General features: G+C 29.0%; 1 protein-coding gene across 1 annotated transcript; it reads right to left on the bottom strand.

Annotated features, from left to right (window-relative positions):
• Window positions 1-12,205: 12,205 nt before the first annotated feature.
• Window positions 12,206-20,195, bottom strand: LOC124365535 (CKLF-like MARVEL transmembrane domain-containing protein 4). The gene is made up of 4 exons (XM_046821522.1): window positions 20,181-20,195; window positions 19,024-19,197; window positions 16,659-16,757; window positions 12,206-15,243 (listed from the first exon to the last, which is right to left on the bottom strand). The coding sequence occupies exons 1-4, from the start codon at window positions 20,193-20,195 to the stop codon at window positions 15,106-15,108; spliced, it is 426 nt and encodes a 141-aa protein (XP_046677478.1). The 3' UTR covers window positions 12,206-15,105.
• Window positions 20,196-20,479: the final 284 nt, after the last annotated feature.

Raw genomic sequence — 20,479 nt, 5'->3', positions numbered from 1 at the left:
TTTATCAAATTAAAATAAACTTTTGACAAGAATTATTAGAAAATCCAGTTCGAGTCATTTGAACAATAGTTGTGTGGACAAAAACTGTATTAAGACATCAATTAGTTTTTTTTTCATAAAAAGTAAAAATTTTTTCACATATTTCTTACTTTAATAAAAAAAGCATCATTGTATTCACCAACTAGACTTGCATGCTAAATTTGGTTAAACCCGGTCCGTTTGTTTGGTAATGGAAATTAGTGCAGATTGCACTAAATAGACATAACTTTTTTATTTCAAAATAAAAATAAATTCACTCCACGTTTGATTGATTAAAACATTTATTTCACATAATAATCATGTTGTTGATATAATCTCACCAAAATACAGTGCAAAAAAACACAAAATTAGGTACAATATTACATAACAAAATACGTATCTACAAGATATCACACATTTTTGACATTGGAGTACAAGCTAACATTGTAATTAGTAATTCATACACGTTATAGGGCACAGTAATATTATTGCTGAATACGTTAATGTATACATAATATTATTACCCACAACAAATGTTATGAACATGATAACAATAAAACTTACTTTAATAACCATTACAAATATATTATATTTTCCTCAATTTTGCTTCTGAAAATATAAAACTAAGTATCTTAAGAAAACACTCCATAGTATCCATTGTACATTTTGTAAAAAAGTAAAGGATTTTAAATCTGTAAAACTACATCCATTTATAATGTATATAGTATGTTAGAAATAACTGTATTCTAATGAACAGCCAGAATTTCCACAGTACCTAATCAGAAGCTAGACTATCAGTAATGAGAATAGTCTGATCATCAGTCAGCATCAGTCATACCAACCACATAAATCAAAATTTCCAGTGATCCTGTTTAAACAGTATCAATAGTGAGAAAGAGTAAATAGTTCTTATTGTGGTTAGTTAGAAACATGTTAACTCAAAATCAATTAATTAAATTTTAAGTACAATTTAAATAGTAAAAAATGTGATGCACAAAACTGACGTATAAGACAATGAATGTAGATAACAAATTGGACAGCAAAATTAAATGCTGGACGGAGAGAATAATATTATATTTCGTAAATTGATATCTATTCTTTCACAAAGCTAATAGATATAATCTTACAATCTTATTACCATGCAATCTTATGTTAGTGCATCTGGACTCAACTGAAAGAGGTAACAGGCTTACTCCACAACACTTACGGGAGGTTAGTGAAAGGAATTCAGTAACATTCTTTAACTGTTTGAAAAGTGCGAACTGACAAGACGTGTACAATAGTTTTAAGATTGATGATTCATTTATGTTATTTCTGTTTATTTCATTTAGGTTATGGCCTAGTGTACCCGCATATGTCATACGGCATAACATTGTGGGGAGGGTGTGGGAATGTCCATTTCCAGAGGTGTTTCGTCCTTCAGAAAAAAGCAGTACGAATCATGGCAAAAATAGGAATTAGAGAATCTTGAAGGGATTATTTTAGAGAGCTTGATATGTTAACCTTCCCATCCCTCTACATGTACGAGACCGTCTTGTACTGTCGTTACAAAATGTGAGGTAACGCGGGGCAGAGACGTTCATGAGTATAACACCAGAGGGCGGGATGCGTTTAGATCTACGCAGCACAGGCTCCAGGCTTACGAAGCTCTACCATCTGAGGTTGGAGCTAAACTGTTCAACAAGCTGCCCTTAGACTTGCGTGTAGAAAATAGGAAACCACTGTTTAAGAGGAAGCTAAGGCAACAACTGGTGCAAGGAGCCTACTACTCTGTTGGTGAGTTTGCGGATCATGAGGATTAATCAATTCTGTTGGGTTGGGGGTGCCGTTATGTGTAGCACTTTAGCTTTTTACCTTGCAAACTTTTGCATTCATTGTTCACAATTATAAGCAATTTTATATTTTATATTTTTAAGGGTATGTGTTTGTTATTTGTACTGTTTTGTAATTTTAATTTATATTTTAATATGTTTTAATCGATATGACGCTCCCCATACAGTACTGTAATTGTCTACGGCAATAAAGCTATTATTATTATTATTATTCTCAATATATTATTCTGGATTCTGGTCTATTAACTTTGCTTTTCCTGTTGTCTAATAATCAATGTGTAAAATATTCCGCTAGACAATGGTTCTCATCCGAACTATCAGTTTTAAAAAATCAGATTGCTAAAAAAATTACAATTAAAAATTGCTACTTTCTTTATAAATCTACTCAATTTCATGTCTTGAAAGAAAAATATTACAAATTACAAATCTCTTTGTAAACAGAGCAAAAAACAAGTTTAGACAAATGTGGAATATTATGAGAGTCACACAATATAATTAAAATACTGCCTATATCATTATTAAATTGTTATATATAACAAGATATAGTTTGCATAAAACCTTTGCTCCTTTACTAAAAGTGATTATTTCCATAACTTATTTTCAAAATATGATAAGAACATAACCTTTTTTTACACCAAACTTAATAAACCCTGTGCTATAATGTTTTATTATTTAAACTATTGTTTAGTGTTCATACATAAAGGAAGTAGCTGGCTGTTCATTACATAAAATAAATTAGATATAACACTGATAGTAAAATTAAATACATACATTCTTCATTAAATACTTATATTACAATTGGACTAAAAAAGTGTATAATGTATTCTAATGGCTGTATACCGAGGAAAATGTAAATACTTAATCTCAAAATACATTTTAACAGTTAAGTTTGTGAACACTGACAATACGAAAAATAGAAAAATTCAGACTATAATATAGAATAGAGTTAATGTAATAGACGTTGATAGTGGTAATGCATGCTTCTGGTACACACACATATAGACACACATGGGTTACATGTGGGCTTGTAACAAGTGCAGGTGGGGTTTAAACATTTATTATTATCATCTAAACAGTGTTTAATTGTTAGTGATATGTAATTGGATGAAATACATGGGCTTATAAACATTACAAATCAAATACGATAAATGTTTGACAGACAGTAGTAAAAAGCTAATAAGACAAAATGAGAACAAATGGCTTCAGAAAATACAAATATGTTGACAAAGCAGTGTTTTTGTGTTTATGTAATTAATTAGTATAAAATATTGAACTAAGGAAACCAGAATGCATCCTCATAATGGCGCATAGTTATTTAACAAGTAATAACACGTTGTCTGTGGCAGAAACCTTGCCACAGTTATTGAGAGTAGTCAGTCTCATTCATTATAGACCCACAGTGAAGATGTTAAAGAGTAAAATGTCCAATTTCTCTTGATAAAATTTCAAAGTTTTAAAACTATGAATTCATAGTCAATAAATCACAACATACTTTGTATTCTCCTTTACTCTTTCGATTGATTTTGAACAAAATTAAAGTCTGCAAAACTCTAAAATAATAATGACAGTAGTCCACTTTGATAATTTATTTTAATTTTTGGTGTGCTACTTATATATATATATATATTTTTTTTTTCTTCAGTTATAGTTCTTATATGTATCGGACAACTAACAATTCGGAAATTGTTCCACATCACTTTATGAGTGTCTTAAAGGAAATTCTTTTAAAGAATTGAATGCATTCATCCTAATATATTAGAATGTACTGCAAAACAGAAACCATCATGTTCTCATACTTGTCATATTGAAATATAAAACAATTGATAAAAACATAAAATACAGGAGTAAACCACTTAAAGCGTGATATTTATGATAGACAACTAATTTTATTGCATAGTTTGGTACGTATTCATACAAAATCAGACCATTTTACACCATCACACGATAAGCTAGGAATTGACATTGAATGTAAAGGACACAAGGCTATAAACTACAAATGTACATACATCACAAAATACATGCCATATTAATCAGTAATTTCTCAATAAATACAGTGTCAAATCACACTTGGTAATTCTATATTTTTCTACTTTAAAAACATTAACTTTTGTAAATGGTGCACACAATTATAAATAATTAATCACTCTCAAAACTTAACTTATTGAACAGTGACACAATGAAAACCCACTAAATAGACACTACACAACAATAATTGACTCAATTTAAGTCTATCATAAATGGTCCTTCTTTTGATATTAGTACAGGGTGATCCAAAAACTGAATCCAGAACTGAGTGGTATGTAATGTCAATGTTTGTATCCTCCATATCCTATTCTAATTGGACTATATCCTTGTATGTTTGAATGTCAGACATGGATAATACATTGACACTGTTAAATGAAAGTTTGTGTTTTATCAAAGCGAATACATATAAAAATAGTTATATTATAATTTGTAAAGTAAACTTGTGTAATACTGTTACATTTTTGATAAAAAAAATAAATTGTTATAAAAATATCGGTTTAACATCTCTTTGCTAATGTTTCTGATATTCACAGAATTACTGGTGTTGTCCTCTCTTTTCACATTCTTCAATATTTAAGAACAGAGGAACGATAAAATTGTAACTCATAGAGGGTTTCCGCACACTTCAAAGAGTCTATGCCAACTAATTTAAAAACTTTACACTGATAATTATACTTTATATGGTAGATGCTTGTTAGTTTTAGACTGCGTTTTTTAAAATGTTCAAATGTTATTTAAAGTATAATCTACACTATGATAAAAGAGACCAAAAATAAAACTTTTAACACATTTTATTACTTTCAAAACTTGTTTACAATTTAAAATTGTTTTCTATTTTATAAAGTTTTAAGATAATAGGCTTTGAAAATGTTTGGTAACAATAATCATTCCTTATCACACTAAAAATTCCACAAAAATGATACTTATCTTGAAATGTAAAACCAACTTGTGTTCTGGCAAGATTTCTTTATAATTACCAATAGTTGACAAATTTATAAGGCACCTGTTAAAAATTACAATTCTTTAGCCAGGTTTGGAACAATGTTCAGTAGACTCCCTCTGGTTCGGGCCGTCGGATAAACCAGTCGCCTTCTTGAAAACGATAAACTGCACGCAGGACGGATTAAATCGACAAGATTCAAATAGTTTAATGTTCAAATATTGTTAAATTCAAATTGTTGTGTGTGTATCATCTCAGTTCAGTTGAGGATCAATTTAGTTTGTTACATATCGAGTCTAATATGCATTGTGTTTAACTGTGTCAAGTGTCTGCAGGAAAACCTGTTTTCGAAAATGAGTAATAAACGTAATCACGCAATGCTATACTTCATTATTGAAACCATTTTATAGTGCATATTTGGTTCTATAGGTTATTAAAAGATATTGCCAGTTAGTCTGGCCGTTTTTTAATGTAGTTAAGGATCCGGTTCCGATGTTGCCAAACTAGAGGGAATCTATTGTAGAAGGAATATGAAAACCATTTCCAATTTCTAATAACAACTCTGTGAAAGTGGCTGCTTGCAGACCTTATTTATTCTCAGGAAGATTTAAGGGGGCACCCAGATCTTGAACATTTGATATTATTGACTTTCCTTAATTGTAATTTGATATCTGTCCCTTATTTTGTACAATTGTATTCCTCAACCGAACTATTCATCTACATTGTAACATTATTGACCGTTACTGTTCTTAAATGGTAAATTTATCTTACAAAATCTGAAATCTTTAATACATAAATATAATATTAAAAATTTAATTTGTATATTATAATGTAAATAAAATATTAGTACTTTGTTTAATTTGAAATAAATACAGTATTTTATTTATTATTTGAAATTTGTGAACTGTATTGTATAAAAAATACTAATAACTAAACACAATAACAGTAAAGATTGTTAGTTTTATTTTACTTTATTTTTAAGGCAATACACACACTTTTAAACATTTAACATAACACATACTGTAAAAGGACAATTTACAAGACAGGTAATTATTTAACACTCATCCTTTAGAAGTTTTTTGGTTATTACTTTCTGAAACATTTCAAAACATGTAAATGTATACTTTAAATTATGAACTATACAGTATACCAATGAATTCATTCAACACCTCAACAAATAATGATCTTGAAAATTGTGTATAGTATACAACACAATTTTTCAACAGACATAGCATGTAAATAGCATGCTGTAAATAATTTATTCTGAATTGAAATCTGCTAATTTTAAATGTAATGATGTTATTTAAACACACAAAATGTATTATTTTGCTGAATAAAGAATGTTCTATTTCTGAAACTTGAGAAAATGGTTACAATTCACTGATTCATAGAATATACTTGATGTACCACAAATATAAGTATCAAGGAAAAATGCAAGGACGTAGCAAGCAAGAGCGTTCAAGGGGTCCGGATTCGCCCCCAAATTTTCAATTACTTAAAAAAAAAAAAAAACAATAATTATTATTTAAATAATTCAGTATTACTGACATGTACTGCTCAAAGATTGTTATCAACATTGAAACGGGTCAAGAACTTTTTAAGGAACAAAATGTGAACTGCACTTGCCTTACTTTCTTTCCACTACTGGAAAATATCAATCGTCTTGACTCCACCCAAAATTCTTTCCTGGCTATGTTCTTGTATAAATGTATAAAAGTTCAGAGTATAAGAACATGATTCAATGATGAGAAACTCAATTGTTGAACCTGGGAATTAAAATAAATCAATTTGAAATGTATAAAATTTAAAAGATACTAAAGAGCTGAGATGCCAGCTGAACATTCAGGAGGTAAATAGCTCGGTAGATATCTGCTGAACAAGTACTTCAATAATGAAGCAGAAAATCCTCAAACCCAAATAAGCACCAGATTCAGCACTGTGCTCCTTCCTAAAAGTTCAACACACTTTTATCCTTCCCATAATTCAGTGAAGATACCTCAAACAAAAGTTCTTTGGACCATACTAGCCATTTATTCTTAAAGGCCAATTGTCAACAAGACTTTCTATTAAAAATAAAAAAATAGTAAAAATTGGATTGTAATAAATTTTTAACTCAAAATTAAGACATTAATAAGTGTTTTGATTGTATTGCTCTTTTTTTTTACTCTATCACTAGAATACTTTAGAGTTTATTTAAAATGGATAACCAAATATTTAGCTAAATTGATAATTTATCTAAATTAATAATGTTATAATTAAGAGTCGCCTTCTCGACTATAATGTTAAGGAGAATTAATTGCAGCTGATTAAAAATATTGATCTATACTCAAGCTTGAAATTTCAGTTCGAAATGAAAATATAATCTGTAGTTTCAAAGTATCTATGTGTTTTACCACCATCAACAGTAATGCAGTAATGTTTAGGTTATATAATATAGATTTATGTTAGTACTAGAGGACTGTTGCGATTCCAACCGTAGGATTGGCAGGCACCTTTAAGTTGGTGTTCACCCACATCGTTAAAATCTCCGATAATCATTAAAGTAACCACCTGTCCCCACTGCACCAGGCCTGTAATCTCAGGGGTTCAAATATTGGTATTATTGATCACCATTACATCCATCATTGTAAGCAAACATTTTCAATTTTCAATCCATATTTCAAGCCTTAGTATCCAATATTCACAAAGATTGTTTGAGTTTACGTAAGTGATATTTTGAGTTCCACGAAAACGCAAAATAAACTTGTCTTAAACCTACTTATAGGAGTTATATGAGATCCTAATGATAATTTTAATGTTATAACGTACTGTTCTGGATGTTATAAAAGTAGTATGGATTTCCACGGTTAGACTAAAAAATGTTCAAAACCATTTTTTAATAAGTATCTACGAGATGAGAAAGGTTCAATGTAAATCTGTTCTGTAATTCCAGATATTTCTTGATAAATCAGTCATCGGCATTTGGTGTTTACAAATATAAATTTATTCTAGGAATGTTTTAAAATGGAGTTGAACATAACCTTTGAATATTTAAACAACTGCTTAAGTTTTTTCAGTTAAAAATAAAATATTTTTTAACAAATGAAACACAATGGTATATTACAATATATAAATGCAAGTGAAATATGTAAATGTAAATAGTGTTAATTAATTGTCATATTTGTAACGCAAAATGTAATATTGTTAGTAAAATAAATACCTGATAACAATCCTGATGAAACTTATAAAATAAATTGTTTACAGAAAACCTAAAAGGAAATAAAAAACCAAAAATGACATGCAGGTTCACATGATTATATTCTGAAGACATGATAAAAGAGATTTACTTTTACTTTGTGGCAAACTAATTACAAATATGTCCTAATTCTTGAACGTAGCAGAAAATGTAAAAAGGTGCAACGGAGATGAAGACATGACAGGCTGGCTGTTGTTGCGATTTGACAATAAGCGTGATTCTAGCATTTACTAGGTTTAAAATATTATAACCGGATAGAATATACTAAATTTTTACAGTCTTGGTTTAAACTACCTTATCCATATTTACCTCGTTTTTAGAATGTTCTAAAACTACTTAGTTTGTACTAAGTAGAATATTCAAATTTTATTCACCTCACCCATTGGCTCATTGAGGGTGCACTTCAAGAATGTTTGTGTCAAATTGAGTCTAATTCTTCAATAGAGGGATCATACCTGTATGGTAGATTTCTAGTCAGTTTTTCTACTTGGCTGAGCGTTAGTGAAGTCTATCACTCGAGGGGTTGGAAAAAATTGTGTTTCTGTCCACACAATGTCTGGCCAAGAATAAATGGACCTATAAACTTCAAATTTTACTTGAACCTTCATTTCTATATATATGCAACATCAAGATTGATGACTTGAGATTTTCTTTTAACTGTCAATAGTTTTGTACTACATATTTTTGAGTTCTGAGCACAGTAATTTGACATTTGATATTAACACATATAATGAGGTTATTTTGTTTGATTAGTTACTTAGATTTTCGTTATATTCTGTCAAGTCCTTTAATATTCCATTGTATTGTTTGTATATACAGTAGACATTATAGTGCACATCTCTCGATGGTATTTGACTGTGTGTTATCAAAGCCAATGTTAGCCATCAGGGTGTAAATCCCAAGAAAAAATTAAGCTACCTATAAACAAAATTTTGTTTAGCTATCACCCAGACTGCTGGAAAATTTCTCTTCTGTCCTGTGTTTCTGTTGGATTTGTCAAGAACGAATTTAGTTGTAGACTGAAAGTTTGCATGTAACATCACTTTTAATTAGGAAACGTGTTTGAGGATGGGCTTAATCTTTACATAGCCTAAATATCCACAGGATATCTCAAAAACAATTTTATCTATAGACTTTAAATTTTGTATGAAACTTCATTTGTACTTGGACAAGAATGACTTTAATGAAGGTATATCTATTCTTAGAATTTGACTCAGCATTATAGAGTGGCATCAGAGAGAGCACCACTCAGAAAACTGGCAAAAGTTTTCGTCTCTTCCTAGGGAGCTGTAAAAGCTTCTTTTCTGTCTGAATGCAGAACATCTGGAGAACGAAACAAGCTTTAGCTTGAAATTTTGCATGTAACTTCAGCTAACCCATTTTACGCAACTTGATGTATTCCTATGTTCATAGTAATTATTAGTCCAAATGGTTATCCTGTAAACGTAAACAAAATTTAATTTACTATTTTGAATCTTGTTTTAATTCCTACATCTTTACTCCTATAAACAATTTAAAAAATACCAATATCCTCCTGAATATCAATACTCCCTAAGGGGTTAAAAACTAAGATTATTTTAAATATTGAACCATTAACCTTTATTGTGTTTCAAATCTAAATAAAACTAACAAAGAAATATTTTTGTTAATGTATTCACAAGTAACAGAGTTCCTTTTAGGTTCTATATTAAAGAAATGAAATTGTCTCTGAAGTGCTTCTAGAAAATCACTTAGCAGGAGTAAATTCAGACTGATCACAGATTATTTTGTAACTGTGACATAATTTTTCATAGTCTTAAATAGAAAAATTAACTAACTGATAGCTTGAAATTATTAAAAAAGATTTACGTATTAAAGAAAGACTAATACTCCAAGTCCGGATTACAGTCTTAAGATTTTATTTTGTCTGTCATTTTTAACCTCTTAAGCTACATCGACATCATAATTGTTTAAACAAATCTCAAAATTTCCTTAGTAATCAATCTAATCATTATTAAGAGTGAGATTAACTTTCTGGATACCGACCGACAATCTAATAAGCAAATATATCTTCCATGTTCCTTAAATTATCACTTGATGGCTAAGATGTTAAATTGACTTTAATTCGACTTGTATTAACTCATAGTTTTTCTTTTGAACTAAATTATTTAAAATTCGTAAATTTCATAATTTGTTTTTTAAGGTTACTAGACTTGATGGACGGACATATATTTAAAACGATAAAATAATTAAAAATAGAAACTGAAAAAAATAAAACTAATGATATGAGAAAATTTCAGATATTACATGTTACTGTACTGATTATTTGTTTGGTTTATTTACTACAAACTGATTGTAATGACTTTATTATAAAGTTACATATTTGAGTGTAGTCTTCCAAAACACTCATTTAAAAAATGTTTTAAAACTAATTTTGTTAATTTTATGATACTTAAGCAGTTTTGGCAATATTTGTACTGTACAATATGTCCATAGTAGAATTTAAATATTATAAATGGGTGATATGTATACAATTGTATTTTTATATCCATAACAAAATGTACACAAAATTGTTTATTGAACACAAATTAATAATCGAGGATTTTAAACATGAAAATAAAATAAAACTTATGGCAGTGAACAAGAGTGTTGTAGGAAAAGGGAAATAAAAATAAAGAAAATCAAAATTAAATTAGTTGAAGGAAAATTATATTTATAAAACAAAATAACAATAAACACATATAAAGTAAAAGATACAAATGAATATAAAAATAATTTTAATAAGAATAATAAGTACTGTACATTTATTACCTGATAAAAATACAGTTTAAGATTCAATTGTGTACTATATTAATTAATTGAGCGTTAAAGGAATTTAGTAGATACCTCATAAGAAATATTAATACTGAAACTTATAAAAAGCTTTCCACCATGCAATAATATAATTACTGTAACAGATATAATTTTTTGATTAAAATAAGTGAAACATATGTTTTTATATCTGATTTTAATAATTGTTGCTACAAATTCAACTTAGGCATTTTATAATCAACATGATTATTAATATTTTAATACGAATTTACATAACTTCCATCTTTTGTAATTGAATAAAAACATTTCATATAGCAACTGTCGCACAAATAAACACATTGTGAATGTTCAATAATTTTTACATTTTAATAATTAAATAAAAACTAGTTCTTAACATATCGCATTATAACAAAATAAATTTAACATTATTGTGTTACAAGAACTGTCAGTTAGTCTCTTAACAGATCTACTGAAAAATATGAAGCAGTGAAGTTTATTGGCAAAATATTACAATATCTACTGAATTTATTGTCACATATTCAGAGAGTCTAAAGTATGTACACAAGTAGATGTTTTTGTTTAAAAAATTAAAAATCTATTTGAATTTAGAAATTTCATAATTAAATGACTAAAATACTCAAATAATATGAGTAATGAAAAATTACTTTAACAATTAAATAGAAATGTTTTTATACACCATTTATAGAAAATTTCGACTGGTTATTAAAATAATAACTAAAAATCACTATTGTTTCCACACTTAGTTGTGGCTACTAAAACAGTTCCTAATAACCGATGATAAAATATCATAGCCTGTAATTGACAAGCAATAACTTCAAAAATTGTAATTCAAAGAACAAGTGCAAAATACTTTAGACTGTATTAAGGCATAATCTATACAACATTGTAAATTTATTAAAATGTATCCAACATTGCCTGTTGATTTAAGGCAAACATCAACATATAATAGAATTTATTGTAACCTGTAACAATTTATATTTTGAACAGTTAAAACTGTATGATTTAAATGCTAACAACAACGACAAATGTATATCTCAAACAAATCATGTAACATTATTAAATAGAATTAATAATAGAATTATTAAATAGAATCAACATATAATAGAATTTATTGTAACCTGTAACAATTTATGTTTTGAACAGTTAAAACTGTATGATTTAAATGCTAACAACAACGACAAATGTATATCTCAAACAAATCATGTAACATTATTAAATAGTATATTTCATCAAAATATGTTTCATATAAAACAAATTTAATATAAGGTTATTTGACCAACAATATAGTTTTATTAGTATTTTTATTGTAGAATTTCATTAATATAAATCATGTTAATACGAACATCAGGTTTATCAAAAATTGAATACAATAACATTTTATATAACACAACAAATATAATGGTAAAATATATAACCAACTAAATGTCACAGTCACAAAGTGGTTAAATATCATTCACTACTCTAACAATACCAATAATGAATAATGAATAATGTGGTTTGTGGTAATATCATTACTCTAATGTACCTCAATGTAATCTTTTTGCTACAGTGTAACTTTAGAATTGGTCATGGTTTCTCCAAAACTTACACGATGTTTAACTTACATTAATTATCGATATTCTTTAACTTATACATGTCTTCTGGCTAAATTGGTAATCCACTGTGACAAAATACATAAACATATGACACTCTAAAATAATACCAAAGCTGCCCATGATACAAAATTATATTCTCCTCAAAATAAAAAACTGAACCTAACACATTAAACTAGAACAATAAAAAAAAGGAAATAAAGTACTAACAAACTATTCATAATTGTTTTAAGGCTATATTTGAACTATCTAAAATCGTAATGAATTGTAAAAAAAGCACTTTAGATAATTATAATAAATCAGATCTTACACAACAGTGTGTATCAATAATGTCAAGATCGCAGAAAACAAAATGAGAAAAGAAAAATAACGTAATAGAAAATAATTACAAGATAACTTGTTAGAACCTAATACAACATTATTATACAAGAAAACAATATACAAATATTTTATACAGTTTAAATAGTTACTATGTAAATAAGCATCGATGTTACACATGATGTCTTTTATAATATTACACTATTGAATAAATCCTGGTACTTCTTTAAGTATACATCAGACAACATTTAAGTTCTTGAAAACGTGTATACTGAAAATATTTTTTGAATAAAAAATACATTCTTGATGAAGAATATATAATATTAGCTTTGTTAGTTTAATATGTAGATAAACAGCTCTGTACATTATCTGTAATTTTTAAGTTGACACAAAAGATTCATTTATCATACAGTCCAATCCATTCCCAACTTTCTTATGTCTTACTTTCAATGTAAGATACATTTTGTATCACACTTATCACTTATATGTCCACAGATAAAATTAATTTTTAAGCATTTACAGTTAAATGTTAATATACAGAAAAGCCAGTTAAAATTTTTATGAAACCGATAAAAAATCGTTAAATAAAGTAAGACATTAAGAAATTTAATTATTAACACATCACTTCAATATGTTATAAAGTGTAGTAAAATATTATAAAAATAGAGACTGATACTGATATTTTATTCATAATAGTTATTTTGGAAAATTTAAATGAACTAATTTGTCATTTACTTGACAAAGTGAATAAGTATTTAGAATCAATAAAATGATTGAACATAATATACACATAAATAAATACTACAGAAATACAAGAATTTATTCAACATTTCAATTAAACCTGTTACTGTATTATAAACATTTACAATAAAATATATTCAAATTACAATACATACATTTCACTTTCAATGCCAAAATATTACAAGCAATTAAGTTAACTGCATCTTATAACTATTAATTCTATAAATAAACAAGTTTACAGACCTGCAGAATATAGCCTATGTTTCTTTTAGTAGAAAACAAGCAACTAGGTTTTTTAACAAGCATGGTAACTTAAAATAAATATAAAGCTCATTATAATTACAAAGTATATCAACTACACGGTTTATTAGCAAGTTATTTTCATTCAGTTGTAAAGCTTTGTAATAAATGCATTAAATGGCTTTCAATACTCCCCTTTGTGTTTTGTATTCTGAGTACTCCATACAAAGCAATTCCATTCACTGATAACTAATGCAGAATGGACAATGGATTGTAACAAATAAATTATACACAATTTAACAAATTAACACACATTTTGTGAACAGTTTGGCAGTATTTCCTAACTTCCGACAACAATTTAAAAGTTAACATTTTAACAATGGTGGGAACACTGTGACAAAAGTCATTACTAGAAAAAACTTAATTAAACAAGTTAATAATATTATTGTGTTTAAATCAACGTTGTATTACAGTTTTATAAAGTGATGTTTTGCACACAAAACCTACCCTATTACAAAAAATATAAATCTTGGACTACTTGTGTAGAAATCAACATAAATTTACCTAACTTAATTAGGCAACAGAACAAAATCGTTTCATCGTAGTACGAGTATAGAAAGAACAATAATTTATTACTAAAACAACTAATCATGACATTAATTGCAACTTTAACCCTGTGTTAGAAGTGCATGGTCAGTGATTCCAACGGTAGTGAAATGTTTGCTCCATTTTCCTACTATAAATAGTGAAAATTGTGTTTTTTGTGTTTTAATAAGTCATGAAGCCAGTGGACGGGTTTTATTTGTGTTGGGCTCTTTTTCAGAGGCATATATTTTTGTACATTATATGAATTTTATTGATTTTAATATTGAACGAATTACACATATATTATTTAACTTTATTAATAGGTGAATATGATCAAAAGCGAATTTCTGTACAATTATCACAACTAAGTTTTAAAAATATTATAATTTCAGATTTATAAAAAGTTATACTTTATTTTTATTTAAAAAATAATAACTGTTTTTTAACACACTTTGTGAATAAAATTTTCATGCTCAATGAGCAACAATAATCTTTTGCACGTGTTTTCCAGAGAGGATTTAAGCACAGTCTCTAGGTCCGCGTGTGGCCAACAATGCTGTAAACCAAGCACAACTAATGCAGCGTTAATACACTTTTCCTGTTATAAATTGTTTTACAATATGTATGACGTGTGTGCTGACAAATTCACTTTTCTTTACTGTGGCCAAATTCTGATTACTAAAAACAATTAGAAATATCATGCCTTCAAGAAAAATGAACCCCTCAGAACTATTGTTACTGAGAGAAGAGTGAGCTTACAGAAGCAGGTTAGTACGCAGGAGAGGTGACTGTGCTGGTCGTCTTGCTGACGTGGCGCTCACCCTGAGCCAGCTGTCCACTCATTACACCTTGGTACTTGAGCCAGGCATCATACCCGTACACCACCATGGCGCAGAAACCGAAGAACTGAAATGAAAGGACCAATTCCATTCAAACAATGTTTATTCATAACTGTAAGGTAAAACAGGTACACTGAATGATGTCATCAATTAATTGTTTAATATTTCAGACTAAAACAAGTTTAAAATTTTAAGTATGATATTGTATACTTTTAAAACGTAAAACAGTCTTATATCAAGTATGGCAATGATATTAACAAAGTGATTTTTAATACACATTTTTATGATATTAAGTAATTATGTGTAAAATTTTCCTCTTTCAAATATTATCTTTTTATGAAATGCAAGTCTGTGGGCTTGCACTTCAATACTCTATCTATTTCATTCGTAATAAATAACTGAGATGTTCACTTATCAAAGAAATGCCATTACAATTTTACTTCAGTGCAAGTTGTGTATGGTTTCTTGATTTGTTTGAATAAGTGACTACAAACCAATAGGCCTAATTCATGAGCTATATCATATGCGTTGCTCTACAATTGCCTCAACTTTCTATTGACTAGAGAAACTTTAATTATACTGTAGAAGCTAGAATACATGAGACAGGGATCCATATAGCTGTTATTCAATATTTTAATATATGCATGTAAAAATTAACAGATTATGTTATGTTAATTTATAATTCGTAAAATATAGGAATATATATCATAAGAATAATACATAGATTTAATTCCAAAAAGAACTCATAAAACCAGTTCTTTGCAAACCAAAATAATATGCTTGTGTAATATAGGTACAGATATGAATGAGCAAAGGGACCAGAGCTTTATCATTGTACTTCACAAGACTGTCTAAACCATACTAGATCAAAGGGTTATGCAGATTCGTTCAAGGACTTCAGGGCTGAAATGTTTACGATAAGCTATAAATTATATGATGTAAACATTCAGCATGATTTATTAATTTCCTCATAGTAAGGTTACAGCTTTCATTTATATAACAAGTTATTTCGATGTTAGTTATATAAAAGTTTTAACAACGGCTTATTTCTGGATTTTTTTATTTGCCGTTGAATTTTGCAATAATAATGGCCAAAAAACATACTAGTTTTTTTAACGTTTAATAGACAATAGACAAATCTCTTTATTTACATGATCGTAAAGAACAGTATAGCGTTAAGTATAACGAGAAGTGTATGTAAGCTTCGCAATTTCACACAACAAGAATTATTTCAATATGTTTATTCAACGTTTCTCCATGTACCCAAAGGGATACCTAAAAAATTTCATATAACTTAAAAATTAAGCAATTTTGCACCCGATGAGGTACAAAATAGTCTAAGATTCTTATTTAAGTGGTTATGACATTTAACATACTATGAAGACAACAATAAAAACATAAAAGAAAATACACAGCAACGTGCACCCAATAGGATACGTCATTAACGTATTAACAATGGGTGATGTGTATGTATTAACTAACCGCAGCAACACCAAGAGCTGCAGAGTAGCTTGTGAGTCCAGCCACCATTGTAGAGGCGATGAGGTAAAACACTGTCCACAGTGCGCAGAACCCCAGCTCCTGGAACAGATCACAGCCAATAGGAGTAAACAGGTAAGAGAAATACACATACAAAAATTGGAAAATAATGTTCCATAACCAAGTTTATGTACACAAAATTTAATGGATAAATGAATATTTTTTTCATGCTGTAGGCATATATCTACGGCTGCGGGTGAGAATCGGGTAAATGCTGACAACTTATATACTCCTCATGTTTTCCGGGTGAAAACCAAAGATTGTATCATCTTGTTTGATTGAGATAATTCTGACATCTTTGTTTACTAGCTTCGCACCAACTCATAATTTGTTATTGGGTCAGGGTAGGGGTGAGGAGGGGGAAATAACGTTCTGCCTCTTCCATTATGTGCTGCCCGCTGCCTTCCTTAGTGTCATGAGTCACTTTCTCTGTTACTATGTTGTAAACAAGGTATTGCTGCATAAATTTTATACATTTTTTGTTTTGTTTTTTGTTTTTGTTGCTTTCTTGGATCCCAACTCCCTTCATCTGATTCTCTCTTCACCGCCAAAGATAACCATTCAACTCGAGCCCTCAAAACATCTTAGTCTCCCTACATCATTTATTAATGAAATAATAATTTCCAAAATTACATCCCTCTCCATCCCCTTAAAACCCGCAAACAGAATGCTATAACTTTAGACCGATTTTATAATTACATAATGCCTCTATCATAAATTATTTTTTAATTATATGAGTTTTTAAATTAGTTAGTGCATGGCAATATTTGGGACCAAAAACCTAGCCAGGACAGAGTACAGGTATGATATAAGCCAGCACTTAAGGGGTCAAGTTGAGAAAGTCTGTCTTGTATTAAACATCGAAATAAAAATACCATGTTGTTGACCTCAATATAAAAACCTCAAAATTGCAATACTGTAATTTGGAAATTAGAATTATTTCCAATGGACAATCCAACAGTTTGGGTAGGTAACTATAAACTTGATGTTTACACATAAAGTGTCAAGGCCAGTCAATCGACACAAAAATTTGGCTTCAAAGTTACATTTCAACACCTCACATGTTTGTGTTGTCTCTTGACCTTGTGCCAGGATTCTTTTATTAGAGCCTGTGATACATTTAGATACATAGAAGATCGCAATACAATATCCAGGAGAAAAAAGGAAACATATTGTATTTCTGACTGTTAGTACCATTTCAGTCAAGCCAAGACCAATGGATCAATTTGCATACTTATTATCAATATTAAATATTTCTTTATTCACATCAAGCAAACCATAATACCACAAACATTGCTGCTTATTTACTTAAACGCAAAACAGGTTGTGTAACACTTCGGTATACAATCAACTTATGGTGCACCATTATTACTGCACAGTTTTTGAAAATGTCAAGTTTACCCACAAAAATCTGAAATTTTGGAAGCAACTCCAAATTTTCAAATGTAAACCCCCTTCAAATGACCTCACATTTAAAGGTTTCCAAAGAGTATTAATGTTAGAAATTGGTATCCCTTTCCTAACAAAAATAGTGACAAATTAAAATTTAAATGAAGTCTTAACGCCACTTAGCTTTCTTTAATCCTGAGGTTCTTATTCTGTGGACAAACCAAAATTATTTATTTGTACGAGAGGTGATAACTGTATTAACCTTTTGAGTGCCAAGTATTTATTGAGTGGGTGTACTGAAAAGTGCCAGCCTTTTGAAGGCATTTTTCAAGGTTTCAGTAAAAATTTCACAGTTTGATTAGTTAATAAGCTATCAACATATTTTTTTATTTTTCTCTGAAAACTCTGCCTAATTAACATAAAATAACAAAGTTACTATAAAATTAAATTTAGGAATACCTCAAAAATGGACTTACCTAAAAAAATTCCAGAATTTATTTATAAATTACATTTTCAACCAAATTATCATTACCAAAAACATTCATGACAAATTAAACTCCTGTGTATAGTATTGTAAAGTGCAGCAATTTGACACTTGTGCATGTGATCACGTGGTAAAAACTTGGGAAGTGGTTTCATACTTTAATTAAAAACTGTATTTATAAGAGTAATATGTATCAAACACACTCTTCATATCATAGAAAACAAGATAGTAATTTAAAATACGGTAAATATATTTAATTGTTGCATAGATTTAATATTGTATGTCAATAGCCTGCTTGATGATTTGCATTGTAGTTTACTAGATGTTTCCAGAATCATCTGGTGTAACCTTTCCTCATACTTCAACATTGCCAACCATATTGTATTTCTACAGGTAAGTGGTCGCACCAAATTAAATATATTTGACCATACTTACAATTTTCAGCCACGGTATTTTGTAGAACTTCTCGATGACGTGAAACAGGTAGAACGCAAGCAAGAAGCCACTGAACCAGAATGCAAATCCAGAAATCGAATCAAAGAAGCTGGCCTGAGAGTATCCTGCATTTCCTGAGATGGCTATTGATAGAAAGCCTAGGAAGTTTAGAGCCTGTAAAATGAGCAAAAACATTAAGTAATATTTGTTCCCACTAAATTAACATTGGTGTAGTTGATCGCTCTTTCAAAGGATAACTAATTTTATTGACGTTATTAGGGTGTAATTAATAGGGTACAAATAATTTTTACTGTAAAATACTTAGTATACATATACACAATATAAAATAATAAAAATGTATAATGATACCAAGGTAAATGTTTGACCTTTTTAACCATCATACAATCAAAAATGTTATTCTCAATACACACATGGCAATACAAAAAATAAAAAAAAACTGTTTTATAAGAGTACATGAACGTAAGTTAAATATTTAAAAAGTAAAAACAAAATAACTATTACCTAAATTTAAAAATAAATGTAACTGATTCTTTTGAAATCAGTGTAATTTAACTAAATATATGTATATAAACACATACACATAGATTAAAAATACATATAAAACAATATAATTAAAAATCTTAATGTGCTAATATCACAGGTCAAAAAAATCACTGACAGAATAAAATGCATTTACTTTCAACCTATTTGAAAGAATGAGTTTGAATCTACTGAGGTTTACATACCAAGCCAATTTTTTTATTAAAAAGTTTTACTTTCATAAACAGGTGGCTTTTTGGATTTTCTAGCTTTATGGAAATACACTCAATCATATAGCTTCTTTTAGTATTATATGTGTGAATTTCATTTCTAATCTGAGAGTTATTTAAGTTTTTATTAACACTAATTAAGGTCAAATATATGTACATACACGAGAGAGTCATTATTTTAGGTCCCTTAAGATCTGGAACATACGACTCTCTACCTGGGATATTTGCCATTATCCTAATTATTTTTTTATGCTGTATGAATAATTTTTGTTTAAGGGGGCTATTACCCCAAAGTGTTATGCCATACAACATTGAGGGACTAACACAATTATTTTACTCTCTTAACCCTTTAACGAGTATAGGTGTTTGTTACAAAATAGTATTGACGTTCCAGAACGTCATATTAAAAATCATGTGAAAATAGTAAGGACGTTCTAGAACGTCAATACTATACTATGACTTATATTATAAGTACTAGCTCTTATGTTTCTCCTCTATGGAAGAAATCCGCCCACTGTTCCTAACCTTAAATAACTGAGCGCAGTTTCCCGCGTAAATACTGTCAGCTGCTTTCAACTACAGAGCGGCTGTAAAGGTTTTTTCCGCACACGGATTCCCGCGATTTCTACTGTCAACAGCAATTGGCGCTAACAACTTCTACAGTCGCATTCTGTTGCTACGCTGTA

The sequence above is a fragment of the Homalodisca vitripennis genome, chromosome 6 (genome assembly GCF_021130785.1).
Source record: "Homalodisca vitripennis isolate AUS2020 chromosome 6, UT_GWSS_2.1, whole genome shotgun sequence".
Classification (NCBI taxonomy): Eukaryota; Metazoa; Arthropoda; class Insecta; order Hemiptera; family Cicadellidae; genus Homalodisca; species Homalodisca vitripennis.
The sequence above is the reverse complement of the archived record's forward strand: the minus strand, read 5'-3'. Positions and strand labels throughout refer to the sequence as shown.